Source organism: Pogona vitticeps, chromosome 3, assembly GCF_051106095.1.
Source record: "Pogona vitticeps strain Pit_001003342236 chromosome 3, PviZW2.1, whole genome shotgun sequence".
Lineage (NCBI taxonomy): Eukaryota > Metazoa > Chordata > Lepidosauria > Squamata > Agamidae > Pogona > Pogona vitticeps.
Genome location: NC_135785.1, coordinates 145168359 through 145184025, shown reverse-complemented (window position 1 = coordinate 145184025; position 15667 = coordinate 145168359). Strand labels below are relative to the sequence as shown.

At 41.1% G+C, this 15667-nt stretch overlaps 1 protein-coding gene across 31 annotated transcripts in view; it reads left to right on the top strand.

Moving 5' to 3' along the window:
- The window catches only part of MYCBP2 (MYC binding protein 2), a 251648-nt gene that overhangs the window by 93170 nt on the left and 142811 nt on the right, over positions 1 to 15667 (top strand). For all 31 annotated transcript variants that reach the window (XM_078390789.1, XM_078390788.1, XM_078390804.1 and 28 more), the window contains 6 exons: positions 1484 to 1656; positions 2822 to 2947; positions 3038 to 3165; positions 5479 to 5570; positions 9376 to 9510; positions 9600 to 9683. In XM_078390789.1, coding sequence (XP_078246915.1) covers positions 1484 to 1656; positions 2822 to 2947; positions 3038 to 3165; positions 5479 to 5570; positions 9376 to 9510; positions 9600 to 9683 — 738 coding nt within the window. The remainder of the gene's footprint in view (positions 1 to 1483; positions 1657 to 2821; positions 2948 to 3037; positions 3166 to 5478; positions 5571 to 9375; positions 9511 to 9599; positions 9684 to 15667) is intronic.

Sequence of the window (15667 nt, the reverse complement as noted above, 5' to 3'; positions counted from 1 at the left end):
AAAACAAAAATGTTATGGGAGGAATAAAATAAATTTTGAATGTCAATTTTGTGGACACTGAATATATATTTTACCTGCAGACAGTTTCTTTGTTCTTGGAGTTCTGAATCTTGGTTTTCTTTTTAAGACTTCTAAGTTCTTTACGATTGTATCAAAGGAAACAATATGGCAACAGTATATGTCTTTAAGATGTTTTTATTGAAATCCTATTCGGGTTATATAAAGAAAGAGGTTTACACAAAGGAAGAATATAAAAAAATAGAACAAGTAGTATATATTAAAGGGAAAGGTATAGCGAGACAGTGGGGAAGAGGTGGAATGTAGATGGAATAATATATGAAAGAATGGGAAGGAGGGGAGTTAGGCCTAAAGAGTTGGCTTGAGGACATGAGAATGGAACAGGGTATTAAAAGCTTTATTGGGTGTAGGAAAATTACACTGCTGGACCATATATCAGAATAGACAAAATGAAGAATGTGTTGGCAAAATCCTGTTGTGTGGCTGTGCTTGCACAGTTTGAAGTTCTGAAAGTTGTAGCAGATTCATATAAATACAGAAAACATATCCAATAAGCATGTTCACAGAATTTGCAACTAATTCTACTATGGATTGTACAGTCAATTGTGCAGTCAAGGCATACAATTCAAACTGCTGGGGTGTAGCTCATGCAGGTGAAACTACCAAGTACAGCAGGATTTCATCCAATATTATGAAAGCTTGTAATTATAGCTTTCCCTCATCTGTGTTCATTTAATCAATAATATTTTGCCTGAATGCCCAAATGAAGTATACAGAAGGGTTTTTTGTAGCCCTCAAGAGTACCATATAATTCCCTCATTCTAGCCATCATGTGAACATAGTAGGGACAATTTTTTCTTGCAGCCCAACTACATACCGTGTTTCCCTGAAAACAAGGCAAGGTCTTATATTAATTTGCGCTCCAAAAAACGCATTAGGGCTTCTTTTCAGGAGATGTTTTTTCATGTGCAACGATCTACATTGATTCAAATACAGTCATGTCATCTTCTGGTTGCTGCACAATGGTGGAAGGCGGAGTTTCACTAAGATCTCATTTTCGGGGAAACAGGGTATATGTTTACTTCAGAGAACATCCTAATGAATTCAGTGGGGCTTACTCACAGATGAGTATCTATAAGATGAGATCCTTTGAATTAACTAAATGTTTGTCATGTGGTTTTCCAGGAGATGTGACCTGCTTCTGCTGAGTAGTTGCCATTGTGGCAGTGAGGATGAGTTTTTGCTTTCTCCCAGGTCAACAATGAGAAATTGAATTAAAAACCCCCTCCTCACTACCATTACATTGGTTCTGGAATGATTGGGGATGAATGTTGGGAATACTGGTCTCAGAACTATATTTTGAATTCATTTAGACTTTAGGACTAATGATATGGACAGTTTACCATTATGTAGATTTTTTCTTAAAGGAGCCTCTTACATTGATACTTCCTTTTGTTTTGACTAGGTTTCGCCCCAATACAAGAGAACTGTGGAGTTACAATGCAGTTGTAGCTGATTCCAGACTTCCTTCTGCCCCTGACATGCAATCTCGCTGTAGCATTCTAAGCCCAGAACTGGCTCTTCCAACAGGGTCCAAGGCTCTTACAACAAGATCACATGCAGCTCTGCACATCCTAGGTATGAGTGAACAAAAAGTGGTGATACCTGAATTTTTAAACTACTAAGTATATTTTAATTGGTTGTTGTAGTTTTTTCATGCTGTTTGGCCTATAGCAACCATTGGATCCTGGCTGTGAAAGCCTTCGGGAATATATTTTAAGTGTCCTGCTCCTTTAGTTGTTATTTAATAATGCATTGTAGTATACCAGTTAATCCAGATTTTTGTGTGCATGTTAAAGCCTGATTCTTGTTGAAATTCATTTGCGTTCAAATCTGGTTATGCTCTAATAGGATTTTAATCCCACAGTTATACCATTGTAGCTTTGTAAAACTACTTGAAAAGTGTTCTGTATTCACCTTGTGGTACTGAGGTAGGGTTTAGGAAGCAGAGAAGCTGAGAATTTCATAGTACAAATAGGAACAGGCTGGGCAATCTCCAGAGATCCGGGAATTACTCATGTTTATCCATGGATGTTAGAGGCCACACTGCCTTTCTCTACGCCTAATTATTTTGTTACCAACATAGGGTTTTTAACTGGAAAAATCCTCTAGCTTCTTCTAGTGGCCGTTTGGTGAGAATGCTGGAAGCCTCTCAGAAACAGCAAATATACCCAAGAGGCATTTGAGAGTTTTTGAGCCAATTTTTTTAAAAAAATCTTTTTTAAAACTGAAAGTGTGAAGTGTTAAGGTATTAGGGGCCCCAGAGTTGCTGCATTTTGATAACAAGGAGGTCACATGTAGCCCATCCTTTGAGTAGAACTGTAATCTGAATGGAATTCTGCTTTGGTAATCTGAGCCCTTTTTTCATGATGAGGTGATTGCTCTTACCAAAAGTGTACATTTCATTAATGTTAGTAAAACTAATTTAAATAAACTTTATTCTAATCTTGCTTGCCAGTCATGTACCAGGGCTCTTTCAAAATAATTTGCAGATGTAAATTACATAATCCCTTGTAAAATTGGTGTGACCCTCTCTCCCATGCCACTTGGGTCAATCTCCCAGGCATGTGCAGTTTAAGCAATTATTCAGTTATCTGTCACAATGTGGTTTTTGCATGGGTGGTTGGGCTTTTTTTAATCTTTTGCTCACTCAGAATAATTAAGTAATTGTTTGTCATAATCAGTTGATTTAGTTGACTCTTATACTAACAGGGTATGCTCAAATATTCTTCTTCTATGTTAGGTTGCCTTGATACATTGGCTGCCATGCAGGACTTAAAAATGGGTGTGACAAATACAGAAGAGGAGACTCAAGCTGTGATGAAAGTTTATTCCAAAGAAGACTATAATATTGTCAACAGATTTGAAAGTATCTATCTATGTATCAGATATATATTTTTTATCTGTATATAATAATTGGTATTGAGAATGTAGAGATTTGAACTGTTTTTTCTTTTAGGTCATGGAGGAGGTTGGGGTTACTCAGCCCACTCAGTAGAAGCCATTCGCTTTTGTGCTGATACTGACATTTTACTTGGTGGTCTTGGCCTTTTTGGAGGCAGGGGAGAATACACTGCTAAAATAAAGGTAAGAAAGGGAGAATGTTTAAGACTGATTTTAGAATATAATGTTAAATTGATTAAGCTATAATATAGGAAGAAAGACAAAGAAAGTAAACGTCTCTAGATCTTGAGAAGCCATGGGGAAACTTGTTTTCTTTTCTTTTGAGGAGAGAACCAACGGGAGTAAATAAATCCAGGTTTACGAAAAGCTTTTTCTTAAATTCCCTTCAAAACAGGAAAATAATCTATAGGTTATGATATACATACTTCTTAGTATACTTCTAAAATATAGTTTGATGTCTGTAATTTTAATGTGTTATAATAATACCAGATACATAAAGTTAGGTACAGCATGAAGCTTTTTGACAGGTGTAGCTCAATATTTTAAATTTTTCCTTAGGGTTTTAAGATTATTAATATTTTGAAGTCATAACATTTTTATAAGCATTTGATGTACACACATTGTGTACTGTTTATCTACGAAAATTTATTTTTCTGTAGGGAAAAAGCTGAAAGATTCCTATATCAATGTTTGTACAGCAAAATAAGATGCATTCTTAGTGTATTTGCAGTGCCTAGTAGATGACTTAATGCAAACTCCAACCCTTTAGATTCAAAGGTACTTTCCCCCATCTAAATGCTCAAGAGCTGGTGGCAATTCAGATGTCTTTGAGTTCTTCCTGCTTCACAGGTTTTGGTCTTTTATGTGTTGGAGCTCCAGTGTATTTGTCTGAGAAACACAAGACACTGGAAAAAATCCTATTTTTTTAATGCTGACACAATCAGCATAAATATTAGTAGTTGATTGTATAGTTAGTATAGGCAGCTGCTGTTGTCTGCCAAGTTGCATGACTTGGCATACAACAGCATATCCCTATGCTGACTTCTTAATTTGCAGCAATTTGACACCAAGAATTAGTCAGGTTTAACAAATAGGATTTTGCTCACTGTTATAGGTCTGTGTTACCTTTGTAACACAGTTTGAGCTGACATATAGTCATCTATTAGGCATAGCAAATGCGCTGTGGGTGTGACTACACTGCAATTTGATTTGCAGCCTGCATTCCATTTGAAATTGCAATCAGAGCTCACATAGGGGCTGTGGATTGATTCAGGAGTTCACGGTCATACTGGATAAAATGCAAGTCACATTCCAGCCCACAGCCTTCATTTCCTTCCTTCCTTCCTTGAGTCCTGTCACTGCTGATTCCTTTTTAGTTCATTGTGAAGCTCAGACTACTGCATTTCTCAAAAACTTTCCTATAGAAAAATAACATGGAAAGCTACTTAACAGTCTAAGAGAACAGCACATCAAAAGTTTGAACAACAATTTTGCAAAATACACCATAATTCACACATCAGAATGACTCCATAACAGAGACCATCTCCTTTCCATCCATTACTTTTTTCTCTTACTTTCAAGTAATGTATGTGGGAATTACCTCATCTCCAGTCACATAATGGTTTTAAACTATTAGTATGATAATAGTTTTCAGACCTGTTACTTAAGTAATTAACAGCACTAACCTTTTACTACACAACAAAAGGGCCTTCTCACACAATCTGAAGCTTTCTTTGTTTCACAGGACTCAGGAATAATATCTAACTCCCCACATTAAAAACATGGTGTTTTGCTTCTGCTTAAATCACCAAAAACACCACTTACAGACACCCTCCTGTCTTTACAAGAACATATCACAAGTAACCATGTGGAAAAAAAGACTATTTGAATTGTTCCAGCTTGAAAAATCAGAAACCATCCCAACAGCACAGGGAAACAAGATGCTTGGGGGGGGGAAGGCTGGACCAATTTGAATTAGTCATCACATCATGCAGTCAATAAAAAAATGCTTCAGATTTACCTATTTTTGAAAGTGGAGCTAATCCTGCAGTATTTGACTGTGACACTTTGCTGAATGCAAACCCATGCACCTCCCAGCTGGACTATATCACTTCCAGTAAACCTGGAAGTTTGCAAAAACTTCCTGTATTGCTGCCTGTGTGGGTGCGTGAAAAGAACGTGCTGACGAATGCATATTAGGTCATAGTACCTGGCTATGGTATATGGCTTTGGTGGGTCACATATTTTGTAGGTGTCTGTTACTAAAAACTCTCAGTAGTAGTTAGAATTGTGTGGTTTTGCTGCTACATTCCTCTTTGTAACCAGTGATGACTGATGGATTTTCATGAAAGCTTCTGTCATAGTATTTGCCATAATGTCCTTTTACCAGAATGCTCTGAACTTGCCTTAACTATAGTGCACTGATAAATAGCATCCTTGTCTGACAATATACAAAAAAGGTAGGAAAGTAAAACTCTTAAAGGCTTCTTTTTTCAGTTGTTTGAATTGGGTCCAGATGGAGGTGATCATGAGACGGATGGTGACCTTCTTGCTGAAACTGATGTCTTGGCATATGATTGTGCTGCAAGGTAAAGTAATCTTAACTGTCCTGTACACAATTCTTTACAGAGAATAAACATAATTAGAAATTGTTGTGTTATATCAAAAGTTTTGAAAGATACAGTAATTCCCTAAAGAAGGGATATAAGATCAGTCAGTCAAGGAAGAAATACAAGATGTGAAATTCTTGCTGATTGGGAAGCATCTCCTTTATTTCTTTCTATTTCTTATTTTAAACTGGATCTGCAAGAAGATGCTGAGGGAACTGACAAAATTTTCTTCATCCAGTTGTCCTTGGGAGAATGTCCCAAGGAGAACTCCATTCATGTGAATGCTCTTGTTGGCAACAGTTGATCCAGGGCTCACACCAGTGCTTCATTGTTAACTTGATTTTTTAGGTAAGGTTCAGCATGTTATTACTTTTTTCCTCCTTAAAAACTTACCTATGAAATTAGTTGCTCTGCTGCTACTAGAGTAGCAAAATGACCTATGAGCTTTTTGTCTGAGACAAAGATTTTTGCAATAAATGCTTGATTTTTCCCGCTAGAATACTTTGTATCCCAAACAATGTAGCATGTTGGGACAAAATATCCCTGCTGTTTTTGAGGGTATGGGGTGGGGGCAAACCAGGATACAGATAGGCAAGATGTTACAAGCACCGGTTGTTCAGTAACTTAGTCGTATTCAAAGGAAATGAGAATTCCTTCTAGCATGTACATGCATTGGAATTCACTGGAAGTAAGTCTTTTTTCCCCTCTGACTGTAGTTTTAGTTAAGTGTTTCCTGGCTCTGGGTGTTTGCTTAAATGCACTTGATTCTACAATCACACATGCCTCTTGAACATGGAGCATTTTTACATACTTTAATACATTGGACTTGTCACAGGGTCAGAAAAAATACTTTAATTCATATAATGCAACTTTGTTTTCCTAGTGCCTAAAGATAAAGCGGAATATCTAGTGTAGTGTATAGAATAGACCTGGGTTTGAATTCCTGCTCAGCCATGGGAGCTTATTGGGGAGTGGAACTGGTAAAACCATTCCTTAAATACCTCATATACCTTGAAGATCTTATTATAAGATGGTTCTGACTTAATGGCACATAACAACATAAAATAAAGCAGTGTATACTTTGAATTCTGAGTTGATTACTTCTAAAGTAGTCAAAGACTCTTATCAGTCCAGACACTAAGGAGAAACAGCACAAGTAGGCATCCTTCATTCTTGAGAGATTGTGGTAATGTGCTCTGAATAGAGGTCTTGGAACAGCGTCTAGTGTGGCTGAAAAGGCCAATTTGAGAGTAACAATCCTCTCCACACTGAAGACAAATACAATCTGTCCCTTGTCCAGCTCCCTGATTTTGCTGGTTTCGGGACAAGGCCATGCTGCACCGCCTGCCTCCAGGCTGAACGCTCAGATGTCAAGGTTTCCCATCTGTTGAGGTTCATTCCTAAGGCCTTCAGATCCCGCTTGCAGATATCCTTGTATTGCAGCTGTGGTCTCCCTCTGGGGCACCTTCCATGCACTCATTCTCCATACAAGAGATCTTTTGGAATCTGGTCATCAGCCATTCTCATGACATGCCAAAAGCCAAACAGCACATATAAAGTTCAAATTAATTTTAAGTATTTTATTTGAAGCAGTAAAGACAAAAGACTGATATTAACAAGATTCCACATTCACACAAAAAGATGGAATAGAGCACTTCATAATTTTCAGTGAGCATATAGTAGGGTAATCACTATTCTGGAGGTCCCCGGTGGTGCCCCCAAGAAGCCAATGATAGTACCTATTGCTTCCTAAAAAGTGCTTTTTAATTATCTCTGACTACTCCTTCAGTATAAAAAATGACCTCATTTGTGCCACAGTTTAGATAGTAGTTGCATGATGCCATACTTAAGCCTATTTTAGTAGTTTTCCTTCCTTCTTGCCATTTTTTATGTTTTTTTCGTTGTTACTGACTCGCTTCAGGAAAGCCAAAATCAAATATCCACTTCAGATCCCATGCTGCGTTTAAAATTGATGCTCCAAAATAGTGGCACCATTAGTTACTTCATTCTGGTTCCTTTTTTATGGTATGGTGTAATCTATGTAACACTCTGGGCCACCTGCCTCCTGCTTACTAGTTAATATTAAAATTGATTTTAATAAGAAAAATGTCAGGTGTTTGCTATCAATTAAGTACCAGAAACTCAAAGTAGATCTTTAACTTCAAATACAGTGGTGCCTCGTTTAACGAGCGCCCCGTTTAACGATGGATTCGTATAGCGATGGTTTTTTTGCCATCGCTTTTCGGATCACATTACGATTTTGCCTATGGGGAAAAATCGCTTTGCGATTTTTCCCCATAGGCACCATTTTCCCGCAGCTGAGCAGCGGGAGCCTTCGAAGGACCACTCCCACCGCTCAGCTGGGGGGAAATGTAGGCAGTAGCCTCGGAAGGACCCTTCCAAAGGGTCCTTCCGAGGCCACCCCCGGGATTCCCCTGCGGATGCCTGAAAGGCATCCAGATCCTCCCACCCTGCCCCTGCGGCCGGGATCCCTACCCTCGCCAGGGAGGGACTGATCCAAGCGGCGGCGGCAGGATGGGAGGGGTCCGGATACCTTTCAGGCATCCAGGGCTTGGATCCGTCCCCCGGCCGGCTTCCCCATCCATGGACGGACTCTCTGGAGTCCATCCATGGATGGGATAGCCGGCCGCAACGCGGATCACGGCGCCCCTCCCCCCAACCCCTCACCCCCTTCTCCGACGCTGCTGCTGGGCTTTGGAAGCCGCTTCCAAGCCCAGCGTCAGCGGTGGAGATGAGGGTGAGGAGTGTGTCGAGAAGGGCAAGGCTCGGGTATTCCCTGAGCCTTGCCCTCCTCTCAACCCCTCACCCCTTTCTCCGCTGCCGATGCTGGGTTTTGGAAGGGGCTTCTGAAACCCAGCAGCGGCGGAGATGAGGGTGAGGGGTGGATCGTCCAGAGCCGGGAGGAGAGGGAAGGCTCCGCCACCGGCGCTCGGACGCGCTGGCCGGCATTTTCCCAGCCAGCGCTTCTGAGAGCCCTCGGGGGAAGGCTTCTCCACCGCCGCTCCGACGTGCTGGCCCTGCCCCTGGCAGCCACCCCGCGCCACCTACCCCAGCAGTTCTCGGACGCCTGGAAGTCCGAGAACGGTTGGGGTGGGCAGCTTCAAGCGGCGGCGGTGGCTGCAGGGTGGGTGGGTGGTGTCCCGAAGGCTTCCAGACAAAGGCCTGGAAGCCTTCCAGACACCCCACCCACCCTGCAGCCGCTGCCGCTTGAGCCCGCTGCCCAGCTGGGGGGAAAGGCCGGCTGGCTCTTGGGAAGGAGGGTGGAGGAGGTCCCCGCACTCCTCCCCAAGAGCCCGCCGCCCAGCTGATCGGCGGTTCCAAAATGGCTGCCCGTTTGGTGCCTCGCTTACCGAGGCAGCGAAAATGGCAGCCCTATGGAAGATCTTCGCTGAACGGTGAGTTTTTGCCCCCTAGGAACGAATTAAACAGGGTTTAATTCGTTCCTATGGGGTTTTTTAATCCGTTCAGTGATGTTTTCGTATAGCGACGTTAATCCTGGAACGGATTAATGTCGCTATGCGGGGCACCACTGTATCAATAGTTATGTGCACCTTAACTAAGCTTTAACTTCTAATTTTTGCACTAAAATGATAGATTATTAATAGTAAAATCTATAAAATCAGTAGATTCTAAGAGCATTAAAATCTGTAACATTAACAGCATTAAAATGAAATGTATTGCTCTTTGTTTTGGCTTTTTCTTTCTTTCTTTGTAGATTGTAGAACTTAATCATTAGAAACAATTTTTGCCAACTTTCTTTCAGGGAAAAATATGCAATGATGTTTGATGAACCAGTTCTTTTGCAAGCTGGTTGGTGGTATGTAGCCTGGGCACGTGTTTCTGGTCCTAGCAGTGATTGTGGTTCCCATGGACAAGCATCTATCACTACTGATGATGGGTAAATACTGTTTGTTTAATTGTTTGTTTGGAGTAATGATGTCTGAAACAAGTTATATAACAGTGTTTAAATAATGCTTCTTTTTTCAGTGTTGTTTTCCAGTTTAAGAGTTCCAAGAAATCAAACAATGGTACAGATGTTAATGCTGGTCAGATCCCTCAGTTACTGTACAGGTAATGCTTTTATTTTTCACCCTTCTTTCAAGGAAGCGTTAGATATCAAAGGAACAGGGGTGAGGTGAAATACATTGTTCACAGAAATCTAGTATACTGCTGCAAAAGACAGTTCTTATTTTAGTACTGCAGTTCTATAACTAGCCCTGCTTGAACTAGATGATATACTCATTCAGTGAAACACTCATTATAAAAAAATTTTAAATTTCATTTTTACCCCTGCTGTTCCTGCGAGTGGTTCAGAGGTTGAATTCAGGGTTATCTCATTTTCCTGTGTACAATTCTTAACTAGATTAGACTGTGGAATAGTGTATGAACTTCATAGCTGAATGGTATTTATGCACAGGTTTCTCTGGCCAAGTTGAACACATTACACACAGAAATATACTGAATTTCCACAAGTTGCCAACACTAACATGCATGTTTTTTGCTGTAGTCCCATGCAGAATATTGAATTTTTGGGGGGGTTGGGTAGAGGTGTCTCTGGCATTCAAGAATATCTGAGGTCTGTGCGGGGGACAGAGCCTTCAGAAGGCAGGACGTGGGAAATTCCTATTGGAATGCTGCTTGCATTTCTAAGTATTTACCTTTTTTCCACTGCATACCCTTTCCCTTTCTTTAGGTTAGGATCCTTGATGTAGATTAACAATTTGTTGCATGCCTTGCCAGCATGAAGGAGGGATGTCCTGTCCCTTTTTTTCCTTGATTAATAGTGTAGCAAAACATTCAAAATAAAAAAGCATGGCATTTTCCCACTTCTTTATTCTGCATGGGTGTGTTGATATATATATGCACAGATATATATCTACAAGTGTATGAGAGAGAGGTTAAGTGTGTAGACTTCATCTACTTTTTGCTATGGTCTCAACAGATGCTGGTTTGTGGAAAAATGTTCCCTGCCCATTCACTGAAAAAGTACAAGTGTAGTGTGTTCTCCTTTGTGGTCTCTGTGAATGCACACTAATGGGTTAATCTGCACCTGAGCAGAGAAGCCTCGGAAGCTTCTATAGCTTTAAGCACTTGGAGCCAGGACCTCCCCTACTCCGGCTATATAACTCTGCCCCCAGCACCTAGTGCCTCAGTTATTTTTTCAACCACCGCTGTAACAGCAGCTTTATTAGGAATTTTGCAAGTGAAAAAGAAGTCTATTCCTTTCCTTTCTTTTGACCTCCCTGGTTCTTTCCTCACTAACAAGTTGTTTCTTCTGATTGGGGGATGAGCACCAGCCGGCATTGTGTATTCTTTGTAAGAGCTTTACAAAGCCGGCTTTGGAGCCCTCAGGCCTTTTCTCTTAAAAAAAGGGTCTCTTTTACCTTCTTAACAAGGCAGCCCCAGGCTTAAGAGCAGCAGCTGTCCACCTCTTTGCAATCTTCCTCTTCATGTCAAAAAAAGAAGAGGGTAGCATCTGAGTTAAGTCTGGAGAGAGCTGGGCGCTGGAGCCAGGAATATCCCGGCAACATACAATAGCCCTAGCTTTGCCCTTGGGAGAAGAAAGGGACCCCTGCAGCTCCTGCTGGCTTCCCCACTTGTCAGTGATATTCCTGACTGGGGTAAAAACCTCTTTGGAGGTTGGCAATTTGGCGCAGAACAGCCCTCCTTCATCAAATGGACTCGTTCTCACAGCTGCTGAGTCCGGAGAGAGCTGGGGGCCGAGACCTAAGATATCCTGACAACATATGGTAAGCCTTAGCTTTGCCTTTGGGGAAAGAAAGGGCCCCTGCAGCTCTCATTGCCAGCCCCACCTGTCAGTGATATTCCTGACTGGGATAACACCTCTTTGGAGGTTGATAAATTGGCACAAAACAGCCCTCATTTATCAATGGGCTCGTTCACACAGCTGCTAATTCTGGAGATAGCTGGGTGCTGAAGCCAACACCTGGCAACATACGGCAGCCGTAGCTTTGCCTTTTAAAAAAGGGGGGGAGCAATGAGCAGCGAAACAGGGGAATTCCTAGGGCTCTGGGAACCCCTGGATTTTACTCCGAGTACGCGGACTCCCCAGGAGAAGGGGGCATGTTTTTCACATTAGAGTGGACTTGCCGCAAGTAGGGCTTGGAAATGCTGAATTTCAGATGGCAATCTGTCTTTCGGGAAGAGTTTTCCTCATATCACGCAACTGACTCATGAAGGTTGCCATTATGGTGAGTAGCTGCCCAGAGAGAGGGGAGGTATGAAGATTTACAATCTTGTTGTGCCATTCTGTTCCAGCTGCCCAAGTGCTTAAGCCAAGATTCGAAGTCCCCAAGTCTCACAGTTCAGTCGATGATTGCATCTGTATCCTAATTGATCCCTGGCAAATTGATGCCGGCTAAACAGATATTCCAAGTTTCCAGAGCCATTTCAAAAAGTCCGCTTTGGCTAAATAGGCCTGAACCAAATTTAAACCCCCAAAGTACCAGGGTAGAATGCAATGTTTGTATCCACGGCCTGATGGGCTAATTCCACAGGCTTACGAATTCCCAAGGCACGGTTTTTAAAGGTCCACTTTAGGGTTAATTTATCCAGCCAGGCATTTTAAAAAATCAAAAAGAAATAAACAGATTTCCAAGCTTTAAGCAACAGTAGAGTACTCAAGATCACTTTTCCTGGGCTTTATGCCAAAAGACTTCAAGTAGCCAAAACAAAGTCCAGATTTATCAAGTATAACTTATGAGAAAATTTCTTAAGCTTTATAACGCCAAATTATAATATTCTTGAAGTATATTTTAAATGTATTTGAATGAATAGTTAATGTTCCATTAATCTTTAAATTATTTTCTTTCCATCAGCTATCCCTCTCTCTAGATTTTTTGCCGCTTTATACTTACTGAGATTGATAGCAGGTTCTTTTTTCTGTATATAGGAATTGTCTTCTCCAGGGGTAATCATAAGCAATTAGTTGTAAAAATATATCTCACCTGATAGTAACACCGATGCCAGAAAGCTGATTCTTGCTTCTTTTAGCCAGCTGCCGACGACTTGCAAGCGAGCCCAAGCTGCTTGTTTCTGCCCGTTGGCTGATTAGGGAGTTTCCTGGATCAAACGGGGATGCCCGCCGCCGTCCCCCTGTGATCAACAGGCTTCCCCCCCAGTTCACCACCTCTCCGGGGTGGTTCTGACACCTGGGGTGTCCCAAACAGGTCACAATTTAGCCCAGGGGACAGAGCTCTGTCCTCCTGCTGCTGTCTCGTCGCGACGTCAAGCCAGAAGTCCTGAAGATTTACAATCTGACTGCATCAATAGAGATTATACTGCTGTCTAGCTACAGCAAGTAATAGATCAGACTTGTTTTTTGGAGGCTGATATCAAGGAGAAAGCTTTCAAAGTGGCATAAAACTTTGGTAACCCTGAATGTTGGAATGTTGGAAATTTTTCACTGCGTCACAGTTGAGAGGAATAGAAAATGAAACTAAATGACTTTTCTCTCTCTCTCTCAACCCCTCTCCCCTGATTAGTGGAAAAAACAGCTTTTTATAAATTAGAGGCTTGAAAACTGCGAATAACTCTGAACAATTTAACCCAAGTGACTCTGCATTGAGCTGCAAAGGCGGATTATAAATCAAACATCATCCTTATTACGGCGGGATTTATGACTGGAGTGGTCTTTGTAGGAGTCTGAGTTCGGGCTGGCCAATAAATCATGAGGAAATCTGAATAATTAGCTTGTTTGACTTTTTTTGGCTATGGACTGGAAAAGAAGGTAATAGAGAGTTTCATTATTAAACCCACAATGGAAGATTATTTCAAGATCTGTATTCAGGAATTCCAATTGAACATTATTGATCAAATCAAGGCCCAGATCTGAGAAGCTAAGGCAGAAATTAAGGCGACACTTCTTGGATCGTATGCTAAGAGGGAGCTGAAGACAAACTGACTGAGCAAACCACCGAAGAACTGGCATCGTCAGAGAGAGAGACTATCCTCCTTAGAAAACCGGATGAAATGCTGAAAAAGGAAGAAAGGGAGGGATGGAGGGATGAGGGGAGAAAGTACATTAAGATTACCTCTATGGGAAAGAATGTAAAAGAGGAGGAATGAGCGAAGCTGGGGGCAGAAATTTCCAACCAGAGATCAGACAGATATACATTCCTCCGAAGACAAGACATTAATTATATTGGGATAAGTAAACCAGAGAGAAAATGGTTTAAAGAGATTTTATAAATGGCATTTTAAAACTGGTAAAACGGAGGCAAGAGGCTAATTTTGGATTTATGACACTGGAGCTGATAAGCACAATTAGAAGGGGAGAAAGTTACTTGCTGAACATAACAATAGAAACCATTGGTTTGAGAGATACATATTTACATATAAATTAATATGGTTAACATATAAGCAATTCTGGCCATGATTGGATTTTAATGGTAGATAAGCACATTTAATTATGAACTTAGAAATGTTTATGATGAATGTAATATTGGATGCTACTGTTTCTAAGGCATGCATATAGAGATATTAAATTTATTTATTTATTTATTTAACTTATATGCCACCCAACTATAATAGTGACTATGTAGATAAGATTAGACATATAATATCTTTTTGTCTTTAGAAATGGTGATTTCTGATGGTTGTACTGGCAATATTTGGATTTTATTAGTGGATAAGTAATCTTAATGATGAAATCAGAAATGTTTATGATGATAATTGGATAGATGAAAATGCAGGAGAAAGAATTTATAAAAAGTATTATAAATTTAGGATGTTAGATATTGAACTAAATATATGAAGTAGGGATATGAAATATAATATGCGTAGATATATATGGATATAGTATGGTTTAGTATGGGAGAAGGACATACTAGTCAGAATCATATAATGGATAAGTTTGAATGGAAAATACCTCCCCGCCTATATGTTTTGTTCGTTTTATATATTTTTGATTGTCCTGTATGTTTTTGTTGCTTTTGTATGTATGTATGTGTTATAAAAATATAAATTTATAAAAAGGGGGGCTGCAGCTCCCACTGCTAGCCCCACCTGTCAGTAATATTCCTGACTGGGGTAAAACCTTTTTGGTAGTTGATAAATTGTCACGAAACAGCCCTCATTTATTAATGGGCTTGTTCACACAGCAGCCTGCAGTCTCACCTGAGCCGCCGGCGCCAGTGTAGGCTCATAGGAAAAGGACTCATAGGAGTCAACTCAATCACAGGAATCCTGTGGCTGTCAGGCAGACCCGAGTATTTTTCCTGCTCATCAATAGGGTCCTATCATACTGACAAGTTTGAACAGGACCAGTCCCTTATTTCGGATTGGGGCCTTATCTGCCACCTTTTCTGCCACCACTGCCTCCCCACTCTACCTGGCACTGTTCTGAGCCATGGGCTGAGGAATGCTTTGTGCTTCCACATATGCCTTGAAAGAATAGTGCTCCCTCGAACTTGGCTCCAGCAGCAAAGTGTCTGCAGGTTCGACCGAACCCGCTGTTAACCCATTCAGCCTTCTCCATCCCGGCGGCTGTTCTTGAGATTGATCTTGGTCGGGCTCATGCTAAGAAAGACTTCTCCCCTAATTGTCAGTAGGACTTACTTTATTCAGGTTGGGACTCACAAGGGTCAGAGGGGGAGGAAGATTTTCCAATAAATCTTCCTACACCCATATCAGTTGCCTCAGATAGTCACCCTCCTTTACCGTTAGAAGGTTGTTCTTCATATTCCCAACTGATACAGAGAACACAGATAAGGATATCTTTGGTCGGTGTTTTTATACTCTGACCGCCGTGTAGCCAGTTACTCCGCTGCCGTATTATGTGCACAGCACGACCACTTTTCGTGCCTCACAACGTCTCTTTGTCACCTTTGCTGGCTCCTCCTTTGGAGCACCGGCTTCCTCTCAGAACATCTCTACATGAATAGTCCTGACCATTCGTCTTGCCTATAACTTGGCAGAGACTCCTCTTCCAAAATCAGTGAGAGCTCACTCTACTAGAGCTGTAGCATCCTCAACAACCTGTGGAGTGGACATCACGGATGTCTGCTGTGCTGCCACATGCACCACTCCATCTA